General features: G+C 45.0%; 2 protein-coding genes and 1 non-coding gene across 4 annotated transcripts; 1 reads left to right on the top strand and 2 right to left on the bottom strand.

The window, feature by feature from the left end:
* Positions 1 to 158: 158 nt before the first annotated feature.
* Positions 159 to 5,010, bottom strand: RPLP2 (ribosomal protein lateral stalk subunit P2). Its single transcript, XM_031608985.2, has 5 exons — positions 4,857 to 5,010; positions 4,274 to 4,397; positions 2,467 to 2,515; positions 704 to 805; positions 159 to 274 (listed from the first exon to the last, which is right to left on the bottom strand). Exons 2-5 carry the CDS (start codon positions 4,394 to 4,396, stop codon positions 198 to 200), a joined length of 351 nt encoding a protein of 116 aa, XP_031464845.1. The 5' UTR covers position 4,397; positions 4,857 to 5,010; the 3' UTR covers positions 159 to 197.
* LOC116239030 (small nucleolar RNA SNORA52) lies at positions 2,174 to 2,306 on the bottom strand. The gene has a single exon (XR_004169046.2). It is a non-coding gene; the product is annotated as a small nucleolar RNA SNORA52 (small nucleolar RNA).
* A 126-nt stretch (positions 5,011 to 5,136) lies between the features above and the next one.
* On the top strand, positions 5,137 to 22,620 carry PIDD1 (p53-induced death domain protein 1). 2 transcript variants are annotated; one of them, XM_090140652.1, is made up of 16 exons: positions 5,137 to 5,486; positions 6,465 to 6,826; positions 8,535 to 8,948; positions 9,645 to 9,848; positions 10,668 to 10,722; positions 10,932 to 11,133; positions 11,804 to 11,929; positions 12,237 to 12,416; positions 13,005 to 13,152; positions 14,192 to 14,327; positions 14,952 to 15,102; positions 16,505 to 16,628; positions 17,466 to 17,584; positions 17,948 to 18,055; positions 19,120 to 19,325; positions 19,992 to 22,620. In XM_090140652.1, the coding sequence occupies exons 2-16, from the start codon at positions 6,553 to 6,555 to the stop codon at positions 20,227 to 20,229; spliced, it is 2,685 nt and encodes an 894-aa protein (XP_089996778.1). In that variant the 5' UTR covers positions 5,137 to 5,486; positions 6,465 to 6,552; the 3' UTR covers positions 20,230 to 22,620. The 2 variants fall into 2 exon arrangements, with proteins under 2 accessions (XP_089996778.1, XP_031464826.2); XM_031608966.2 differs by lacking the exon at positions 5,137 to 5,486 and adding an exon at positions 5,510 to 5,698.
* Positions 22,621 to 23,824: the final 1,204 nt, after the last annotated feature.

Below are 23,824 nucleotides of genomic sequence, written 5' to 3' on the forward strand. Positions count from 1 at the left end.
CTTAGCCATCTCCTGACAAGCTCAAAAGTAAAGTCCCATGGCTCCTCTCTATCAGCACCTCTCTATTTCACAGCACTGAATTAAAGCTTTGTCAGAGCTAAAGAAGTGTCAGAATTCAACAGCAGTTACGTCGTTATAATAACAAACTCAAAAAAAAATTAAACAAACAATTTTAATAATTTCTGTATAACAAATAATTAATCAAATAGGCCAAATCCCATGTCATCATCAGATTCTTCAGATTCTTCCTTCTTCTCTTCTTTCTTCTCCTCAGCTGAAGAAAACAGACAAGCCAATGGTTAGTATTTATCTTTTTGCACACAGGTTTTCAAGAAAAATATTTCAGTGTTCTCAGCTTCCACATCAATAGCGTTTCGACCTCCATGGTTGATCTTCAATAGGACCTTTTGTTCCCTTTCAGTTGTCAAATATAAACACTGATGGGACACAGACACTACTACTGAAGGGATGTCCGCTAAGCAGTGAAACCTGATTTTCAGTTCTAAGCCAAAACAAACTTCAAAGTGGACAAAAAAGAGCAAACATTTCTCACTGTCCATAGCAAAAGTAACAGTTTAGTTCATTTTTCAATCATGTAGTGATCTGTTAAAGTGGGAAGATGTTGAAACCGGGACATAAGCATTAAGATTTTAACAGAAAAAATGGAACTGCCCTGTAACAACACCTCTCTAGTCATACTCACCAGCAGCAGGGGCAGCAGCACCTGCAGCAGGAGCTGCAGAGACCCCTCCAGCAGAGACTGCCACAGCTCCTCCAGCTGGCATGCTGGCAAGCTTTCCGTTACCTGAATGGGAAAGAAGAGAACCTATTGAACTGCTTGTGGCCAGCACAGTCAGGCAAGAACAGAGATCAAGAAAAACCAGACTCCATGTCACATGAATTGAACTGTCATTCCATCACTATCACTGCAAGGAACAAGAAGCTGCACCTTTAAGTATGAAAATCCCCAAAAAATCCACCCAAAAAAACTTTAAACCTCACGTTGAAAACTTATCCTGAAAATACTGATGCATACTAATATTTCTTCTGCATACAAAGCCTCCCATTTTTTTTCAAAAACTATCATAAGAACAGTGGAAAACAGATCCAGTTTGACATGCACAGACATATTATGTTTTCTTAATAAAGTAGAATAGCCCAAAAATAGATAATCTCAAGATACCTACAAAAATATGGGTTGTTTTGCCTTTTTTTTTTTTTTTTTTTTTTTGAAGGGTACAGAAAACTGTGAGTGGATGACTGGGGTTGTGGGAGAAGAAATGAAAAAAAGATATTTATGGCAAAGAGAACAGTATCTTAACCAAAATTTCAAACACTTTATGAAACCTATTGCACCTCCCTGGAGATTAGCAAACTCATTTCTGATTTATGCTCGTCTTTGGAAAAGTTAGCTCTCTGGCATCTACCTTTCACATACCAAGGCTCTCTTGGCATCCAGAGGTCATGTACACTGTATGCTTGCTTATATTCCAGTTTCTAGGAATCTGTTTCCAAATAATTCCTTGTTACTTCAAGCTCTAATGAACTGGCCAAGTAAACAAACATGTTCCATATGCATGTCAATATGTTCTAAGAAACAATTTGTTTTAAGAAAAAGTATTACATAAACAAAACAATGCGTTGTAAGCACATGCATAATGGCTCTCTTAGGCCTTCAGACCACACCAAGAGAATATCCAGTTACCACTCAGAACAGCAATACCAGGCAAAGTCCTGGCAATATTTAAGCAAACATATTCTTAAAAGTTCCCTTTTGCCTAAGTATTTTCAAAAATAGAAAATAATTTTGTCTAGATCTTTGCTCTACTTCAACTCTGCATTGTTTCAGCCCTATGACCCAGTCAAGTAATATTGTAAGTCCCAGATTCAGTAGGAGCCAGCAGGTAAGAGCACAAGCTTTCAAACATCCTTCAGCACTTAAGAATTCTGTCCTTGAGAAAAGGAATTATCAGAAGTAGGGAGCCCCAGAAGAGACATGTATTGGAGAGGCTTGTATTTATCACTGGGGGTGTAACTGCCTTTAAATGGATTGACACTTAATAACACTTAACAGTAAATAAGTGAATATCTTAAATAAGACGTATGTACAAATGAGTAAAAGCAAAAAAAAAAAAAAAAAAAAAAAAAGAACAGTTAATCCTTTCTTCATTATATATGTCCAGAAAACTATGTCATGAGCAAACTACCAGTAAGCTCACACACATTTAAGTCTTCCAGTATAATGTGGTCCACAAGCGAAACCCTGCAGGTACTGGCACCAACCTGCTAGGAATTAGAATGGACCTGCTGAATTTCAAGCATTTCAGCAGAAACATAGCATGAAAGTCCTCAACTACAAGAGGAAAATGGTGAATAATCAGGAAGTTGGCAGCAATTCTGCGCTCTCAAGTCTAAGTTACTCAAATAGCGGAGGCAATTATCTGTGACACTCAAGACTGTACTTACCCTGAGCAATGACGTCCTCGATGTTTTTTCCATTCAGCTCACTAATAACCTGTGCAAATTACATTTACAACGTTAATAGCTTCAAAACAACATGAGTATAAGCTACATTTAAACAAGTACTGATTACTATGTGCAATGCTTCCATCCTGCTGCTTGCACAGCTTCAGCATTTCTTATTTCTCAGTGGAAGGAACAAGACATTGCAGTAAGAACTGCATCTAGATTTTTTTTCTTCTCTGCAAAAGCTTCTTCGTGAAATCTATTACAATAAATTCATAATGAATCCATGAACTTTACAAAAGGCAAGATACACAGATGTCACCGAGCCAACTGGGAAACCCCACTAATGGTCTGTTAGTTGCTGCGGGACTGTTTGCATATGTTGCTCAATATCCACTGGGAGGCTCTAAGTGCTGGGCATCAGACCAACAACCAAACAGGGCCCTGTTCCTAACATTACCAAATGTTACAGCCAAGCTGGTTACACCCCTGCACTGGCGCAAAGAGTCCTAACTTTAGTTTTACTACCATTGTTATATCAGCAGGAGTGAGGAAAGCAACACACAGAAACAAAAAATGATCAAGCAAGCATTTTATAAAAACAATAAAGTACCTCACAGATCTTCCTGCTAAGAGGGTGAACACTGCAGTCACCAAAGAACTTTTGGTATATTTCCAGCACGCACCTCCATATGCATCGTGCACTGTCAAATTACATTCTTGTGTGCCTGCTAAAACTAGAAGATGCTTTTGGGAGCCCACTAGATTTATGTTGGCCAAACATGCAGCTAGTGCAAATAGAAATGGATGAATTAATTTTGAGTAGCATCAATTCCAGATATGCTTTCAGGATACTGGAGGATCAGAGAAAACAAGTAAAATATGAAGGTATTAAAGAAATGTAAGCAAGCCAAGGCAGAAGGACCTTGTGTTTAAAAAGGAGCACCATAAGTTCAAGTCAAGATCCCAAACCATACAGGGATGCTCTCAGCTAGGTCCATACGTTATTGAACTGAGCTGACGGCAAAACAATCTAGAGCTTTTTCCTCCTTTCCAGAAGCACTCTGCATACATGTACGGGGCAGATGGCAAGACTTCCCCTCCCATCCCATGGCCATTTATCCTTCAGCCCAAAAGGGCTGAATGTCTGCTGCCTCACAAGAAACATTCAATTAGGATACTCTCTCTTAAAAAGCCTGCTTCTCAATACAACCATTTCAGCAATTATTTTTAAAATTGTCCTACATCCTATTTGTGAATGCCTAAACTGTTCACATTATAGTTTACCTATGTTTCTTGCTGAAGGTACAAACGCTTCTTTACAGTACACTAAGATAATATAATGCTGAATATCAGATCTTCAGAAATGTGTTGTTAACTAGAACTACCAAAAGCCAAAGTTAAGCATTCAAGTGCAAACCACACATTACATTTGAACAGAATTCACTTTCTGTAAATATTATCTATAACTATCCCACTATATTTTGAATTCTTTGGATTTAAGTCAGAAGACAGCAGCGACTGAAAGAGGTAAAGCCAGACTTTTACAAAGATGCTGTACAAAACAGTTCTGATGGGCTCAGCAGCATTTTGGAAATCGTGTATGGAATCACGTGGTTGTGATTACATGTATGTATGTAATGATGTATACACATACACGTAAATCGTGTAATGTAATGAAATCATGTTATCAGTGAGAAGTAATACCACACCAACAGAAAGGGAAATAAACACTGAAGACAAGAGAAGAGTTCCAACGTTCAACACCAACAGGGATGTAAACCCTGGAAGCAGAGTGCAGCACCACCTTGTTCAGACGCTCATCGTCTGTCTCGATGCCAACGCTGTCAAGGATCTTTTTCAAGTCCTTTGACGTGGGGGACTCATTGCCACCAAGGACTGCAAGAAGGTATGCTGCAACGTAACGCATCCTGGAAGACAAAACCGAAATCTTTAATGCCACCGATCCAGCCTGATAACTGGTTTGGTTTTTTTTCCCTCTGCTCTACTTATTAAATAAAACCTGTGGCGGGAGAGGCCGCGTTCCCGCCTCCCGCCATTGCAGGCCCAGCACGGAGGCCGCGAACCCCGCCGGTCCCACCAGGGCTCGCTGTCCCGACAGCCCGCAGCCGGCGCGGCCCGACGCCTCCCTGTGTGGAAATCGCCCCTCGCCCCGCAGCCCGCCCCGCCTCGGCGCTGCCGTCCCGTCCCGTCCCGTCCCGTCCCTCCTCAGAGGCCCATGTCGGCGGAGCACATGGCCGCCATTACCCCCCTCCCTGTCCCCAGCGGTCCCGCCCAAATCCCGCTTTAAGCCGCGGGCGGGCGGGCAGGGAGCGCTCATTCCCGCAGAAGGGGCGGCGGTACGGGGCACGAAGCCGCCCCGCGCTCACTTGGAGAGACGGCGGCGTGAGACAGGCCCGGGACGTGCGGTCGCTGCGGCAGCCCGGCGGCGAAAAGGAAAGGGCGGAGCCTCGGCAACGCCTTCTTCCCGTCACCTCTCAACAACACGGGCTGCCATTGGACGGGGCCAGGAGAGCGGGCCAACCAATGGGGAGCTGCGGGATGCTCGCAACCGCCGCTCAGTACCGGAAATGGCCGCGCATGCGCGGTTGGGGCGCAGAGGTGGAGGGAGTGGTTTCCCCTTTGTGTACCCGCAAAGCTCCTCTCTAAGGGTTCTATCCTTCTATCCCAGAGCGCGCTGTTTGTTGCCCCCGAGCAAGGCTTGCTCTGAGGGAAGAGCCCCTCCTCAAGGGCACGGCAGTTTCCCCCCCGCCGGCAGAGCAACGCCAGGCTTTGCAGCTGCGGACCGGGCGCCCCGTAGCACCGCTCCGCCAGCAACTCGGGGAGCGCAGCGAACACCGCAGGGCGCGCTGCCCCCGCTCCCCGCGGGCCCGGTCCCGCTGCACAGGGCAGCACGCCTCGCTTCCCCGCACCCGCCGCTTCGGCACCGCCCCCGGACCGACTTGGCAGGAAGCGGCGGGGCCGAGCCGCAGCGGCGCGGCCGGGCGCGGGAACGCAGGGTGTGTGCGTGTGCGGGGCCAGGCGGGCGCGCTCTGCGGGGCGCGGGGCGGTGCGGCCGGGAGCGGGGCTCGGGGGCTGCTCGGAGCTTTCCACAGCTTCACAAAGCGTCTGCCACGCGTGACTCTCGGAGAGTTTCTGCTCCTTCCGGGAGCTGCGTGCGATGGCTCTTTTTGGGGGTGCTACCCGCCGTGGCTCAGTGCCCTGTTTGCTGGTGAGAACGGCAGCCCCGTGCCCTGTGCAGTAGCTCCGCCTTATATATTCTCTCTCCAGCCCTGCTGCATTTGCTCCGCTGCCCTTTGCCTGTTTCCATCTCCGTTTTCCAGCCACTGTTGCCCAATTTCACAACTGGGTTGGATGAGGGTTGGTGGCAGCGTGCTGGCCTGGGAGAGCTGCCGCTCCTGTCTCTGCATTTCCTGCCCGCTTTCCCTGTTTGCATACTAACCTTCTCACCGAGGCACTTTGTATTCTGCACAAAGCATAGGCACTTGCATTTGTACCTTTTAAAGTTCCTATCGATATTTATTATGATGGATAATTGGAAGAACAGATACTTACTCCGTTCCCTGAATTTGCAGATATCAGCTGGGAAAACTTAGATGAGATCTCTCTAGGAAGGAGAAGCTTCTTTTACAATGATAGTGGTGAGGTGCTGGAACAGGCTGCCCGGAGAGGCTGTGGATGCTCATCTCTGGAGGTGTTCAAGGCCAGATTGGATGGGGCCCTGGGCAGCCTGGTCCAGTATTGAATTGGGAGGTTGGTGGCCCTGTCTATGGCAGGGGGGTTGGAGGTTCATGATCCTTGAGGTCCCTTCCAACCTGGCCATTCTGTGATTCTAAAGATGTCTGCATTTCTGTCCCCTCTGCCCACAAAGCTTTTTGTCAACTCACCTCCTGCCTTCTTACTGTGGCTCTAAACAGTTTCCAGCCACCCTAGGCTGGGGCAGGAGGCCTTCAGCGTGCATATCTGTTCTCTTTCAGAGCCATCCTTTCTCCTCTTCCCCATCACGGCAGCCTGCCGTTACTTGCCCACCTGGCAAGTCAGAGCGTGTCTGGCCCCCTGGACAAGATGCAGAATATGGCAGAGCTGCTGAAGCTTGTGGAAGAGCATGAGGAGGGGGCTCCGGGGGCTCCTTCGCTCACTGACTCCTGCTTGGCAGACAACAGGCTCACTCTGGATGTTTATCCCGATGGCTGCTGTCGGCTGCTCCGGCTGTTCGAGAGGCAACCGGCAGAGGTGGTGCAGGTGGAGCTCCTCCGGCTCAGCAGTAACGATCACTTGCTTGACACTGCGCTGATCATCCTTCCGTATCTGAAGCGCCTGAAGTCCCTGGTGCTCAAAGGTGAGTTCCCGGACCCATCACCTAGCTTCATGTTGGCGTTTTTCCATCTTTCCACATCTGCAGAGCGAGCTGCCTTAGGGCTTTTTTGCTCCAGTGCCCTGTGCCAGGGCATCGGCTGTTAGTCTTGCTCAGAGCTGCACGCAGATTTCAACAAGAATTAGCTTCTGGACATTTATATCCTTCACAGCTGCATAGGGACCAGTTTTTGGAGCCTGGTTAGGTTGACGCTGCAACACTTTCTTTATCCATCCTCTAGAAGAAGAGCAATTTTTTCACAGCTGTGTAAAAAGAGGGAAATTGAAAAATGGTTTTAACTGTTCAGCTCCTTTTTCATTTTTGTTAGTATAATGAGCTGCCCTTGCTGGGGTTTGTTCTGAATCAGTCCTAACATCATCCTTGCATTGTGTCAATGAGCATAGGTTTAGCACACACCAAAGGAGGCTGTTCAGTATTTTATAAAAGTATGACTCAGAGTGTGTGGCATTCAACATTCTGTAATGACACACATCTGAATTATAACATTTCTTGATTTCCTTATCTCTTAATTGTAGGAAGGTCTTAATATGAACGATTTAATTTTTGTATTAGATTGAGTCATTTGATCTTCGGGAGGTGAAATTTTAAAATCACAAGAGATAAAAGAATTCAGGGTTCCAGCTGAAAGCTCTCACAACTGAGCTTCATTTCTACACCTAGCATAGATTGCTTATAAAATCTCATACAGATCATTTCATTTGTCTTTTCTCCTGCAGTAAGGTGAGGTTAATGGCAGTGCCTTTTATGATACTTGTTTTGTACACATACTCTAAACATCCTGAAGTGCAATGAAATAGTTGGACTGGGTTTTGTTACATCCCAGGTACAATGTTTCTCTTAGATTGTTTACATTCTTTGCCATTATGTAGCATAAGTTGCCCTCTCCTGTATGCCCTCACAAGTAGAGCAGTCGAAGGAGAATAGGAGGCAAAGAAGAGATGGAGAATTTTGGAAGCTTACTTTTGTGTGTTTGACTCCTCTTTCCAAGGTGCAGCCATTCACCAGTTTGAGTGTTCCAAATTGGGGCAGGACTTGTACCCTTCTCTGTGCTTTCATCTGGCCTACACAATACTGAATGACTTGTTGTGGTTTTTTTGTTTGTTTGTTCGTCCCCCCCTTCCCCTCCTTCTCTTTCCCCCCCCCCCCTTATTTTCACTGCTTTTCTCATCTGTCTTATAAGGGCAGGTCTCATTCATTGGGGCTTGGGGCTGTTCACTCCCCAACAATGTGGGCAGAGTCTGGAATGTGTGTGAGGAAGGTCTCCCTTGTCCATAAAGCATTGTGTGTTGCCCACTGGTGTTGGGACTAGGGGTAGAATGTTCAGGGGCTTGCAATAGTGTGTGCCACTACACTGAGTGATGGTATGTGTGTGGAGTGGCCTGGTTCTTTCTGATCTTTGCTCCACATGTGTTAACCAGGGTTCTATGGGTTCACTGTAACATCTGTTGGTTTCCCAGCAGATCTTCATGACTATACCCCTTTCACCGATCAGGAAACAGACGCAAGGTGCAGAAAACCTACAAAACTTGGTAATTAGCGCTGCACATTGTGATCAGAAACTCACCGTCATCTGAGTCTCCGTGTTATAGCTTTCAGAAAGGAGTGTTACATGAGGCTGATGAGGTATCCTTGTACTATATTGACTCCTCCCCCCACTTCCCTTTGCACCTAGGTGGCCATGTCAGAGATGAATTTGGTTCATGTCAGCCCGGCTCCCTGACAAGCTTGCCACCAGATATTGGGACCCTGAGATGTCTCACTCACTTGGATCTCAGCTTCAATAGTCTCTCCACCTTGCCCAGCTGCATCCCTTGCCTCACCAGCCTCCGCACGCTCTTGGTGAGCCACAACAACTTGGTGGCACTTCCTGAGAACTTCGGCTCACTGAGCAAGCTGACTTTCTTCTCTGCTATGAAAAATCAGCTGAAGGACTTACCTCAGAGCATTGGGGAGCTGGCAGCACTGGAGGAACTGGATCTCTCAGAAAATGTGTTGGAACATCTCCCTGAAGAGGCTGGAAATCTGCAGAGCTGCACAGAACTGGATCTCTCTGGAAATCGGCTATCGAGTATCCCAGATTGTTTAGGTACCTGTTTTCTTAGGTGATAAGAAAGAGAGTCTGCTGCGTTTTTGATACAGGCTAGGATCCCTGAGCCCTTTGCCTCTGTTCCCAGAATTGCTAGGACAAAGTGTCTGCTACATTAGAGCCAAAATGGGAGGGATACCCGGAAAAAAACATGCTTGGTTGAGTCAGTCCCTGTGGGCATTAGCAGGGTATCTATGGTCCATGCTTTCTGTTTCTGTGAATCAGAAAGGCTCCTAGGATTTTCATGCAACCTAAATTAGTTGAGTCTTGCCTGGCTGTTTTTTTGGGAGCATCCAGAACTAGAAGCAGAAAAGCTGGGGCTTAAGAGGAAGTAAAACAGCTTGAAATCAGGCTCTGTGTTACGGAGAAATCCACTGAGCCAGGCTCTGAATTCCAGTGCCCAGCTTTCTCTAGCTTTACTGGCTCTCAACTCCTCTCTTTTTGCCCAGGAGGTGCCACTGATGCTGTAAAGCACAGAATAAAGGTGGCTGCATTGCCTTTCTGCTAGTTCAGCAGCCTCGTTTATTTTGGGAACTAAAGATACGTAGAACTATTGTGCCTTTCCCTTATTGCACATGTGTGAGAGGAATGGATATCCAGTGCCGAAAGGCAGGAGTGTGTGAGCGTGTGGAGAGAGCTGATGTGCAATGCAATTAACAGCGTGTACGGGGAGTCATTGCCTGTTCTAACCTGCAGCCAATCTGAAGTCTCTACGGCGGCTGCATCTTCACAGCAATCTTCTGGTGACAGTCCCTGCATCGCTTGCCAGCCTGCCCAATTTGTCCAGGCTTGATCTGCAGAACAACTGCCTCCGTGCTGTCCCCCCTGAGATACAGACTGCACCATTTGTGCACCTCCGAGGCAACCCCTTAGGAGAAACTGAGCTGTCCCTGCAGGCTGGTAATTGCAAGGCTTCTGCTTTTGTGGGTTTTGCCCAGCTGTTCTCTTGCTCAGCCCAGCATGGCATCAATGGGTTTGAATTAAAGAAGAGAAGCAGGGGGGGCAATCGGATTAGTGTTTACTTGTGTGCTGTTATTATTAGGTTGTAATGATTCGGGCAATTTGTTTTTATGAGCCTGAGCCTGTTCTGAAGGTCTCAGAGGTCCCAGAAACTGGCTTGCTAGTCCTGCTCTTTGAAAGATTTTTCAGACTGTGAAAGTGAAAATTGGATTCATATGAAACAGATCAGAAGGATACAGTAAGGGAGAATACTGGTTCTTGGTCTTGGTGCATGACCTTCAGGCCATGGTGGTTCATGTTAGAAGCACAGGAGCAATCAGAGATGATTCAACTGTGCAGTTGTCACCTGCTTTGCCCTTCTTCCCGGGCTGCAGGACAGCAGCCCTTTCTCTGAGACAAAGATGGTGAATGAGCAGAAATCTGAGCAGAGTTTCACAGTAGTGCCTACATTCACAATAGGCAGCCATAAGTAATCAGTCATGGCCCTGAGAGCTGTGGCTCTGGTAGATTTTCTAACTCCTAAGTTTTACTGGGGGAGAGAATCAGCATTTCCAGTGTGCCCTGGGACCCCTTGGCTTCTTCCTGTCCTCCTGCTGCTGCTGCTTGATCTGAAGCCCACTACTGTGCGGGCAGGGTTCCTTTAGCAACTTCTGTCAGACTGGGATTAAGCCAAAACTGGAAGGTAAATTCAACCTTTCTTGTCTAACTTCATCTAAGTAACCTCTGCCTCCTCTTCCTACTGAAACCTGGTTGCTGCAGATGAATCCAGTGCCACAGAGCTACGAAGACTGTTCTTTCCATCAGAAGAGGATAGGTATGCTTCTTTACTAAGAACTTATATTACAGTAGTGTAACAAGACCCCAGACAAGATTATACATGGTAGACATTCTGTATGTGCACAGGCAGCTTTGTATGTCTGTCCTCACTAGGACAGTCATACACAAGGTGGGAGATTTCTCTGCTGACTTTTTGAAGGGTTGGGGTCATTGCAGTGTCACACATTCATGTGTTTCTTCTGGAAGTTTCACAGTGACCTCTGAAGGTTGTGAAGTGGTCCTGGCCTGTGGCATTCGTTTCTACTTTCCACCAGAGGCTGCCTCTGACCCTCTGCAGATCTACTTCCGAACCTTGGCACCAGACCCTCAGTGGGTGAAGCTGAGACATCACGATGTCCTGCTGAGCAAAGTCCTGGAGTTGCAGCCTCATGGGGTCAAATTCCAGAAGGTGAGGGCAGACACAGGCTGCTGCTGAATGATCTGCCTATGCAGTAGCTCAGCAGAGTCTTTTGGGAGAGTCTTTTGGGATTTTAGAGCCAGCTCCCTCACTGCTATTTGTAAGTTGCTATTTTCTCACTCACTGCTATGTGTAAGTAGCAGCAGGATTTACTGTCAGAGAAGCTGCACTGCAAAGAAACAGCACTTCATTGGTGCTGTGCTGTTCTGGCTCCTTTTCCTTCGCAAGTACTTCTGCTTGAGCTGAGCTATAACCTTCCTTGCTCACAACCCTCTTTCTCCATGACTTTTTAGCATTTGCCCTTAATCTGCAGGGAAAATGGTTCACGTTGTTCCCCACAAGTCTGATAGTGTCATTTTCATTCATGCTGGTGAATACTTACATCATCAGCTCTGTCATGGGTGACAACAACTCACTGGAAAGGTTACTTTGCCATTTCTGCCCACAGGCTGCTTTTCCTGCAATTACAATACACAGCACATCAGATGTCTCCTGTCACCTCTCCTGAGGCTGCAAGACAGAGCAGATTCCCATCTCCTGCCCTACTCCCTGCCTATGGGGCGTGCTTTTCCTCTCCTTATTTGCCCAAGATGCCACTGAGCAGAGCTAGGCTTGATTTGAGGCTTTATGTTAGTGTCTTACGGGACTGCTTTTGTGCCAGGAGGTAGAGATCTGGATGCCATATGCCTCTCCAGAAACTCTTCACAAGCGTGAAGTGGTTGTTCGGACCTTTAGTGGGCAGAGCTGGAGTGACCTGAGAACACGAGTGGAGAAGAGAAAGTCAAAGGTAAGCAGGCTGGAATGACTGGTGACACACATCTTTCCCATCACTCTCTTTGTTTTTGCCCAACCATGGGGGAGTCTGCTTGAAATTTCCCATGAACTATGTTTTGACTGGCTGCTATGAAATGGCGTGGATTTCAGCTGCAAGATTCTTTTCTCATGGAGGTGTGTTTGCTGGAGGTGATGACTTGCTGCTCTTTCCATCCTGGTGCTCTTATCTGTTTTGGTGTTACTGCCTCTATTTTTCCTGCCATTATAGTGCTGTGTGGTATGCCCATATATTTTCTCTTCTTCCCTGTCCTCTGTTACAGACGGACGTGGCTCATTGTAGTGTTCTTCACTTCTCCTGGTTCCTTGTTGTGTCTCGACTTGTGCAAAATGAATGCAAAGTGTCAACAGAGGGGACATTGCTCTTTTCCAGTGTGGATCCAAACATCAAAGTGACCTTCCCTCCTGGAGTCACTGAAGAGACTCGCAGTGTCAAACTGCAGGTATGTATGCCTAAAAAAGGAGCCCTGCTCAGCCCTTGGTGGAGCTGCACCAAGTAAGTAGTAAGTAGTGTCTGACATGGATGCCTCATGGGCTGACCCATCTCCTAGCACTTTCTGCCTTAGTTTTCCTGCCTGCAAAATGTGCTGTTCTTCAAGCTTCCCCCTGTGGGAAAGTGGGTTTCCTTGTGGTGCTTCCCCCTGCAGATCAGCACGAAGTTTTCATGAAGAGAAGTATCATTTGCTTATTGTTCCATTACAAAATACATTAAGCCTGGCAGAACAGCTCAGCAAGTGAGGTTTGCAGGGATTATTTATGCAGATCTAATTCTAGGGCAAACCCACTAAAATTAGTTGTTCTGTAAAGTTGGTGTGTGCTGCTAAATGCTATTGTAATACATTAGCCTGTCCCAATTTGCCCAGTTGACACCAATGTTAAAGCAAAATTCAGATGAAGTTCATGCTTCCATTTCCATTGTGTCCTGAGCCAAGAGCTGTATTTGCTTGCTGAGTGCTTGGGGGTATTGTGTGGGAAATGAGGGGATTTGGGTGTCTGATTGTTCCTCTCTCTGTGTTGTATTCTATGCTCAGGTTCTGCCAGTCTCTGCAGAGGAGATAGCTGAACTCACAGCTGATGCAGGATGCAAAGCCAGTCCTCTGCTCTGCCTCTCCCAGGATTCCCTGGTAGATTTCCTCAGGCCTGTGAGAATTCAGCTCCCGCTCCCACTTGGGGTCACAGGTCAGTTTATTCTCAAAATTGGAAAACAGAAACACTGTGTGGAAAAAAGCAGGTGGCAAGCTGGACATTTTGTTCGACTATTAATAACCAAGTTTTTAGCTTTGTCTGCAGAAGCAGCAAGGTACATTTGTGTGGTTGTTGCTGGTACAGAGTGGTGAAAGCCGAAGGCAGCTAAGGCCCAGCAGACCAGTGCTGGGCTTCATAGAACCAGCAATGCAAGCGGGGAGAACTGCTGTGGCAAATAGATTTCCCTGCTGAACCACATGGATGTTTGGACTGCTGGGTTTGGTATGATGGTTTGGGGAGACATTTCTACAAAACGAGCAAATGCATTTTAAAAGGGCTTTGATTCGTGACTGGGAATAGCTTCAAGTTGATAATAAAGATGCTGCCTCCAGGAATACACTTGCTATTTCTACTTCCTGCTGATGGATCAGGTTCTGAGCTACTGCAATCTTTCAATTATTATACAGTTATTCATGGAGCCATCTCCTACTCTGAGTACTAATATGAAGAGCCTCAAATCAATAGTAGATTTGCCAGGGTTTCCTTTGATGACGTGCTGAATACTCTGCGTCTTCTAATTCCAGTTTTCCCTGGCATGTCTTGGCTTTCTTGTGAGGAAGTAAAAGATTTTTAGGTATTGGCTTGGCCTTTGTTATAAGACTACCTGGTATTTGTATGTCAGAAATGTACTGGAATTGGAAAGCCTCCAGTCCACAAGCTTAGAAAGAGATAAATCTTAATAGCCCTAAGTATTGATGATGAGAATTTTCTAGTGAGTCTATGTTGCTGGAGAATATTCTAGCATTCAGATTGTCTTATTCTTTTATTACTGCTCTTCTTTAACTAAGTTTTAGTCCTTGATGCTGTAGAGAAAGGCATAAGGCTTAACTGGGCACTTTTAAAAAGTAAATCACCCAAAACAGTGGCTGGGTTTGAAAAGCTCTGAATAAAGGTAGCGAGGCATATTCATATATTCACCTCATGTTAAAAAATTCTGCTGTATGCAACATCTCTTGATCACTGTTGTCTTCAGGGTTAAACTTGGATTGGTCAAGGCTGCATCTTCTTTGTGGGGATGTGGAGGGCCAAATTTGGGATGACATCACCTATGAGGTGATGCTGGAATTCACTCATCTCTGTGCAGTATTTGAAGTCACCCACTTCTCCTGGTAAGTGCAGGTTTAATCCTGAGGAAATTATGGGATGTTTCTCTGTCTTGTTTTTCCCAGACCCCAACCAGGAGTTATGCCATTAGTCCTACCTATTTATTTTTCCCTTTGCAAGTCAGATCCAGCTCAGCATTTTGTCTCTACCCATCATTTTTTACCTGCTGTCCATAACCCCGATCTCTTTCCCTGTTGTGTATTTTCACTTGAGAAAAGCTTCTGCTCCACTTGGAATGCTCTCAGTCCTTCTTGTCTGGCAATGCAGAGAAGTCCAGATTTGCAAGCGTAGTGTCTTTAGAACAAATGCATTCAATTAAGTGCTTCCCACTCTGAATCTACAATCCTTCAGCTGCAGGTTTCCAGACCACACTCCTCTCAGCTCCCAAGTTCTCCATTTCTTTCTCACCACCGTCAACCTTCCTCAGTTTAAATCTTTCTTCACTTAAATCTTCACTTTATCCTTCACCCTCAGTATGAGTACTTATGCAAATCAGAGGATAAGAAAGCTGCTGAAGCATGTTTCTCCTGTGAAGAAATGATCACTAAAGACCTAAACTGTTGGCAATCTCATGAATATGACACCAACTTCTCTTCCTAGGCAGGAATTCTTAATTCTTTATCTGACAGGTACTGGCTGTGGTACACCACCAAGACCTACATTGGAGGCATTGCCAGGAAAGTTTATGAGCGGTTACGTATGTACCAGGTGAACTTCATTGCTCTGCAGAGGAAGAAGGACCCTGAGCAAGTCCTGCTACAGTGCCTCCCCAAGCACAAGGTCTGGTATGGGTTGCATTTCTCCTAAGCTGCCTGGGCCTCCTTTTGCGGGATGCAGGGGCAGTAATGGCTCACAAATGGCTCAAGGCTGAGGTATGCTGTTTCCACTCTGTTAGTAGTGTGATACTAATTCACTGGGAATCAGGAGAAGGAAGACTCATTCTTTGCACTGGTGGATGCCATGCAGTGATTTCCTCCTTTGTAAAGCTTGAAAACTGGACTGCTAAACTCAGCTGAGCCACAGTAACTTGCCTTGTGAGTGATGTTAGCTTTCAGAAAACATGAGGCAAAGTGTGTTGGCATAAGCTTCACTTACAGTATTCAAGTTGAAATGTTACTTGTCTGACACAGAAGAGTAGTGTGGGCAGCAGAAGCACTGCTTTCGTTTCTACTGAACTGCTTAGAAATGTTGCTTTTCCCAGTGTTCCCTGCTGTTTACAACTCAAGGAGTGGAACCTTAATGTGCTTCTGTGCAATATCTGATTAGTTCGTGCTATGCAGGATGGCTGTTTGAGGTAATCTGGCTGGTTTAGTACTGAAGGAGAGGGCAACACTCACTTTTCTGCTGCCTCTGTCTTAAGGTTATCGTCCCTCAGCAGGATTTCTTCAGATATTAGCAAAGGAAATGCATATCTGTGTTTGGAGAACTTATACCTTGACAGACAATGCAGGTCAGTGAGGCAAGGGTTATTTAATCAGATTACTAGCACTGGCCTGGCCTGCATATTCCAAGCCTCTGTATAATCCTCTGATTTGATTGCTTCCTTTTAATTTATTTGTTCTCCTGTATTGAGAAGACCTGTGGGCATAAACAACCATAAGGGTTCCTGATATCTTGGATATTGGGCTAGAAACCTGTTACACAGAGAAGGCAGCAATGGCACTTTCAGTGAGATCAGGATGCTGGGGGTCTGATTTCTTGCGAGGGATGGTCATGGGGTAAAAGAGAAGGTTTACTGAAACAAATAGAAAGAAAAATAGACACACTTGCACTGCCCTGAGACCCCAGGTCTTGCAGTGTTATTCCAGGCTGCATTACATAAATGAATTCTCTGGTGTCCTCAGCTATGTTCTCTTTTACCATGTGGCTTTCTGCAGAGAAAGTGTTTTTAGTGACATACTATGAGGAGAATGGTAGCAAGTAAATCCTGGTCTTTGAAGGCTAACAACCTGTTAAAAAAGATAGAGTTGTTGCTGATGATACTTTTTTTTTTTTTTTTTCTGTAGTAAATGTGTCTGATATATAGGATTTTGGGCTTTGTTCATTTATTTACATCCTTTCTGTGGAAAATTATTTTTCTAAATTGAAGGTGAGCAAGGGGAACATTATAGGTGTAGCGATGTATGGGGACAGATATTTGCTTCAGACCAAAGGTGGAGTGCTGTTTTGTCATCTTTGCCAGGTTGATCCAGTGCTGAGGAAGCTGCAGGACCGCTACCGAGGACCTGAGCCATCTGACATGGTGGAAATGTTTGAAGGAGAGCAGTTCTTCGCAGCTTTTGAGAGAGGCATCAGCATCGATATGGGTATGGTAGTGCTGGAGTCCTTTCTGCTCCTGCCTCTCTGACTTACTATCTCCAGGCCTGTTTCTTCTGGGAGCTCTATGCCTAGTGTACTTGCTCAGGCTTATGTTCCCTGTTACACTGCTGTAGCCTTCAAAGGGCAGATATCCCTTTAATTTTATGACTGATCCATTTTCTGCAGCTAGTAATGCCCTTTTCCTGGCATCTCAGACAGTGTGCTGGGATGCATATGGTGATCTAACTCATATTGTTTGTTTCTAGGTGAACATATGGAAAGAAGTCTTTCTTTTTCTTTTTCCTTTTTTTTTCTTTTTTTTTTCTTTCTTTCTTTCTTTCTTTTTTTTTTTTTTTTTTAACTCTGAGAAGTTATTTCTGAGATGATCCAGAGCAGAGAATTCCTATTACCAAATCTAATGCATATCTCTCTCTTGCTTCCTCTACATTTCCATCAGGAGAGAAGAAAATGAAGGAGCAAGGCCAAAACTCACAATGACTTTTTTTATGCCCCACTGTGACTAGATGTCTTACAGTTGCAAGCTGAGACACTTTGGAGGAGGGACTTGACCCCATCTGCATGCCTTTCCTGGCCTTGCCTTTCATTCTTGAACTTGGTCTCCACCTTGTGGCCGTTCTCCTTTTTCACCCACAGAACTTGCTTTCTGCACAGCCAGTTTTCTGTTTGTACCCAAAAATGATATGAGGATAGGCATTCTTTCAGATCTCGGTAGGAGTGGATAGTAGCAGAAGAACTGCTGATGGATGATGGGCTGTTGCCTAGGCTTGAAAATTTTCAGCACAATTTTCAACACAAATTGAGTGTTGTCTGCTTCTCTGGTACAGATCGTCCTGACTGTGTGGATGGACGTCTCTCATTTATTTTTTACTCCCACTTGAAGAACATGAAGGAAATCTACGTGACTTCCCCTGTAGACAGGAAAGGCCAAGCTGTAAAAGGCCAGGTGAGCAACAGTTGACACTGACATTTTGTTTCCTACATCATCATCATCATCATCATCATCGCTTTTATTGTGCTCTGCACTTCACTGACTATACCTGGAAGGATCACTCATCAGGATAGCTCACTGACTTTACATTCCTGCCATTAACTCTTGGGGTGTTGGCAGAGTCCAACCTTTACAGCAGAAACTTCAGTGCCCCTCCCAGTCACACTTAATTGGGAGGCCCTGTTTATGGACTGAGGATAGATGAATTTCTCACCTATGAATTCATTCTTTCTTTCTCAGGCAGAAATATTATGGTGCAAACAGATTTGCCTGCTGTGCTTGAATCTGAGTCTCACTGCATGCTTTCTGTTTGCAAAGGTCTCTTTCTATCGAGGGGCAGTTTCTGAGAGCATTCCTGAAGATGCCAGGAGGAGGAGGAAAGGACCAGACTCCCTCTGGCTCGCTACTTTACCGATCAAACTGCCTGTGAGTTACTTTGTCTCCTAATCCATATGGGGAGAGAGCAGGGCCTTCCTGCTCAGCCAGTTTTGTCTTCCACTATGACAATAGATGCAAGGACTGATTGCAATAAATCGTTGCCCATCTAAATGAAAGAAAGGAAAGTGTCTTCTCTTCTTTTTGAGATATTTTTGTGTGCAAAGGAAGTTTTCTGTAAATAAATTGAAGGGTAGAGTTGTGGTGATAGATCACTGAAACACAGCCAGACACAGTTCCTTGAATCTTCTTATGTCAGAGTTCTATCAGATGTGCACAGGATTCTCCCACGTGCTTTTTCTTTGTCATGGTGGAGATATCCCACTCTCCATGACAACTTCTCAGAAGAGAAATATGAATAAGTGGGAGCAGTCTTCAACTGATGCTCATCTCGCCAGTCAAGGCACTGGAAGGATGCATGATCAGGGAGGGTGGATCCTTTGAATGTATGAAGAATGTGGAGGAGGAGGAAGTGTCTGTTTTGTTTATACAAATCTTAGTCACTCAGCTTATGCTGGCAAGGAGAAGAATGGCCTAGGATGAGGTAGTTACAGAGACTGGTCCTAAGTGTTCTGGTGTGAGCCACTGGCTTTTAAAGCACATACTGTGTTTTACAGTAGGAAAGACACTTTATTTTATGAAACTTGACCATTTTCCAAGAAGCTTAAAGCAATAAATATGTGTGTAGTCTGAATGCTTCACTTTGGATTGTGTGCATGATCCATTTCTGACGTATGCAATGTCAACTGGGAGTCTACTCAAAGAATAGAGATGATTCTTTAAAAAATGCTCTGTAAAGCAAGAAGGAAAGATACCAGTATGAGCTGTGACTATGAGCATTATGATTTTATATTTTTCCATGGCACTGAAGACTGCTGATCACTGCCAATGTGAGTGCTCATTGCTTCTTACAGCTGTCCCTTCAGCCCCAAGTTAAAATCTTCCATCCTCCCAATACAAGACAGAAAATTTCAGTATGGAAGCTGAATGACTGCTGTCTTCTATGAAAAGAATTTTCTCAGCAGATTCTCTTTCTCACTTCTCTTATGACACAGAGATTGAAACCCCGTTGGGGTGAGACCTCCAGTTCATTGAATGGTTTCTCCTTCCCTCCCTTGAACCTGGGCAATGCTGAGACTGGCTACCTGACACAGGCAAACCTGCTGAGCATCGCCAGGCGTGTGGGAGCTGACTGGCAGACCATTGGCCTGAACCTGGGCTTGACTTATCAACAGATTGAGCGCATAGGGTATAATAACAGGTAAGATGGGACACAAGAATCAACAGCACATGTAGCTGTAGTACAGTAGGATAAATTAATGCTTGATTAATGGAAAGTTTTTCACTGGGTAAAAGATGGGTTAACCAATAATTTTTCTCAAATCACTACATTTTTCATGGAAAACTGATTATTTTATTTTGTTGTTATGAAAAAAAGCTTGATGTTTTAAAACAGTATTTAGAAATAAGCAGCCTGATGAGCTTTGTAGTTCAGATGCATCACATTCCTGCTTTGTTCTCTGATCTGGCTTCCAGACTGGACTCCATCTTTGACAGTGAGCCGTAAACCATGGCATTAATTGTAAATAACTATATTCAAAAGATCCTGACCAAAAAGTCAAGAAGGTAGGAGAGAGTGTGGCTCGTTATGAGTGACCTACTATTCATATGGGGGAATCACATTTCAAATCAGAATGCTTTAATTTGAAGTTTCTATTAGAGAAAGAGAAAGATTCTGGAGGGATTTTAGTGCAGGAGCTGCAACTCCTGTATGATGGCTGGGGAAAAGACAGTCCACTAAGAACTCTGTGTCTGGATTACTTTATTGTGGAGCTTCAGCCCTTGGCTTGGACTCAGGTAAAGCCTCCTTTGATTGCCAGTCAGGTGAGAGTGTCTTGCTTACATCCCTGCTTTTCCTTTTCTTCAGAGAGGACCTTGATAAGCAAATCCTGGACATGCTTTTCTCGTGGGCCCAGCAAAACTCAGAGGATCCTGACTGTGTGAGCAAGCTGATCACAGCCATGAAGGAGAGTGGCCGCCAGGACATTGCTGATGAGGTCGAAACCATCATTGAGCTGGGACGGCAGAAGTACAGGGAGTCCATCCGCCGTGTGGGCTTGGAGCAGGAGAGCAGCACTGAAGACTCTGCGATAGCCATGACATAGCTCCTAGCAGGAGGGAACGGGTTTTATTACAGGGGAATCTCGAGTTCAAAACAAAACTTAAGGATTTTTGCTCCAGCACCTGCCAGGCTTATTAGATGAGACTTGTACACTGATGTCTTTGACAGACTTCCAGTTTTATTTTACAAATACGTGCAACTCCATAATCCTGAAGAGACCTTAAGTTGCCTGAAAGTAAATTTTCCCTTGCAGTTTCCAAGAGAGATTCCTCACATCCTCTTTGTGAAATGTGCCTGTATACTTGTAAAGAAGTTTGCAGAGCTTTGTGAAAAGCATTTTAGAATGCTCAGAATTTGCATTTTAGAAACTGGTCTGGCCAGCTGTAACATTAGCACTGTTGTGGGAATGGCATCACCTGTGCTGAGCAAACCTCCCAGTTTTGTGATCTGAATACCTTGTAAATAGCTGTATGCATTTATTGCTTTTTAACTGTGCAGTGACTGACTACTAATGTGCCCTTCTCTTCCTGTTACACATCTCATAATATGCCCCAACTAATGTCCCACTAATGGCAGTGGGAAGTTGCACACAAGCTGTTTGGATGTCTACTGTAATCTACGTATGTTCAGCTCATTCAGAATAGGTTTGGTTTCAGCATATCCCATCCTCTAAGCAGTATTTAAAAGGATATTCTCAGTCTGAAAACTTGTATCAAAATGTCAGCCTGTAGCATCCAAAGTCAACCCGCAGCTTCAGGTCTGAGAAGTTCTGGTGCTTTCTTCCCCTTTTCCCCCAGAGAATAATCATCAGTGACCGGATGCTGTATTTCAGACATGCAAACAATGCTACTGAAGGAGGGGCATAAAATTATTCCTTTTTCTTAAGACATTCTGTCAACTCAGGCCATGGAGCGCATGGAATGAATGCTACAGCACTGGACAAGGACTTTTAGACTTGAGCTGTAGACTTAGGGCTAGGGACTTGCTCAGAGCTGATATCTTAGGCCATGCTGCCACTCAGGTTTTGTGCTGGATTTATGTCAGCAGTTGTCTTTTGAGTGCATGTAATCTCTGGTAGCGTATCATAAGTTCTTGCCTGGAATTTTGATGTATACCAACAAGGTATTTGTTTTTAACTCCAGTTCTGGAGAGATGCATTTGGGCATATTGCTCTCATTGGAAATAAAATAAGCACTTAATTGTTTCATGTCTCTGCATGGTCTGCTATTCCATTTGAGGTATGTTAGACCTCAAGTAGACAGAGCTGGGTCCCTTTATGTCTGCTGTCAGAAATACACTGGTGAACTGGGCAGTGCTGCATGGAAATGAGGAGAAGAGCTCTTGTTTGAGTACCCCTGGCTGCAGGACAGACTCCAGCTGAGTTAATGGTGTCATCATATATCAGCTTTGTTGTGCTAAAGAGGAGCTAACCAGGAAACACGTTTAGGGTATAAGCTGGAAGGACTGAGAGTGTAACTGGGGTTCATGGGGAGCAGGTCTAGGCAGCACCAGCTGCTGGAGGGGGTGATGGGTTGATGTAGGAGGTAGGACAGGAGATAGACATGCCAAAGCCTACGTGGTGTCATCAGAACTTGTGCAGATAGCGTGAGAGGGATGTTAAGTAACTACCTCAGAGATGTATCATTATCTCCAGTCTGCTGCTGCATAGAGCTGCTGGGCTGGGTGGCCTTGGTGGTAGTTGGTTTTCTCCTTGCAGCTCCAGGGGAGATTCAGGCTGGACATTAGGAGATACTACTTCTCTGAAAGAGTGGTCAGGCACTGGAATGGGCTGCCCAGGGAGGCGGTGGGGTTACCGACCCTGGAGGTGTTCAAGGAACATTTAGATTTTGTGTTGAGGGATGTGGTTTAGTGAGAACTATTGGTGATTGGTGGATGGTTGGACTGGATGATCTTGTAGGTCTTTTCCAACCTTGGTGTTTCTGTGATTCTGTGACACTAAGAGAAGCACTCAACTGACAATGGAGGTGCTGGGAAATCAGAGCAACCCCCCAATCGCTCTTTTCTTCAGCTGACTTGGCACCAAATATTTGCACTGGATGAAAGTCAACAAGAAACTTATTCTTTCTAGGTATGTTATCTTTATTCTTAATCTCTTGGAGACAGAGTAACTCCTTGTTAAGCCTGTAGTTGCTATGGATGGGAAATGCTGGTTACAGTTACAGTACACTGTTGAAAGAGCGAAAAAGTGAAGTGGCATTTGTTTTTTGTTTCCGATTTTCTTATTTACTTATGGACACTAATTCATTACAAACAGGAGTATTCTCTTTTGCTGCCCAGCTACTGTTTAGCTTTTCCTGACGCCTTTCAGGCACCTCGCAGTGTCCTCCTGATGATTTAGATTTTACTGTGCACGATGCTGATGTGTCCAAAATTCCTCCGGACATATTTCAAAGAAACAAATTTATTTTAAAATAAAGGCTACATATATATGCATATATCTTTTTCACCTTCTTTTTGACTATAATGTCTACACCTTTCTAACTCTCATCATTAGAGCCTCTTCCACTTCATATAAACTTACAGATTTCCAGCAGAATGATCAAGTGTTCCTCCTGGGAGGTGAGCAGGGTGTTTCTCACCTCCATTTCCAGCTCCTACTAACCAGCACACTCCTCTGACTGCCAGATAAAATGTTTCCAGCCTGTTCGTGGTTTAAACATTAATAAACAGAACAGCTTTGAAATGAAACCCTAAGTAGAGCTCGAATCAGATGATTAATTACACAACAATACCATCAAAACCTGGCTGCTCCCAGCAGTGAGGTGGTGTATGGTTCCCAGTAAAAGACCAGAAGGTAACATGCAGGCAGTGAAACCCAGAGGATTGCATTCAACTGATCAGCTGAGGCCAGACAACAGTGCTACAAAAAATCAGTGCAACCTTTGCATTGCTTTGTTTAGGGATAGGTGATACCTGCAGGGTTTTCAGGACTGGGTGGGTGGTACAGCCACAACCCTGCACAGCTTGTTACAAGCTTACAGGAGCACAGATGATATCCCACCATTTGATAAAATTTCCTGCTGACTGGTACCCTACAATTTTAATTCGTGTCCATGCTAGACAGTGTTATTCTGCTTTTTCTTTTAAAAGGGAAAGGAATCTGGTTTCCTTTCTGACTGATAGTTGTTCCAGTTCTCCTCTTCCTTGAAGTGGCTCTGGAAATGAAGAAGTCAGGTAGGCATCATGAAGATAGAGAATGTTGTCTCTGTCTTCCTTCCTTGCCCTGGGTCTGAAGGTTTAACCCATGCTGATGGTTGCTTTGGGAAAGTGAGACAGGGATCCTTCTGCACAGTTTGTTCACTGAACACCAGAGCGGCTATTGCCTTTTCCAGCAGGAAGACAGCAGAACTGCAAAGTGTACAAGGCACAGGAAGGATGCTCAGAAAAGAGTATTCAGAACAATTTTCATTCTATTCACAGAATGTATTGTATTACATCTCCTGGGAAGGAATGAAGGTTGCGTAGGTGGTTGCTATCTGCTGTTTCTCAACTAGGTGGCACCAAATGAAATCATCCAACAGCACCTGCAAAAAGCAAAGAAGGTACTTTTTCCCCACTGTGCGTAGTTCTAACGCTGACTCATTGCTGTGAAATGTTTGAGGCCAAAATATAAATGT

The sequence above is a fragment of the Phasianus colchicus genome, chromosome 5 (genome assembly GCF_987193195.1).
Source record: "Phasianus colchicus chromosome 5, bPhaCol1.hap1.1, whole genome shotgun sequence".
Classification (NCBI taxonomy): Eukaryota; Metazoa; Chordata; class Aves; order Galliformes; family Phasianidae; genus Phasianus; species Phasianus colchicus.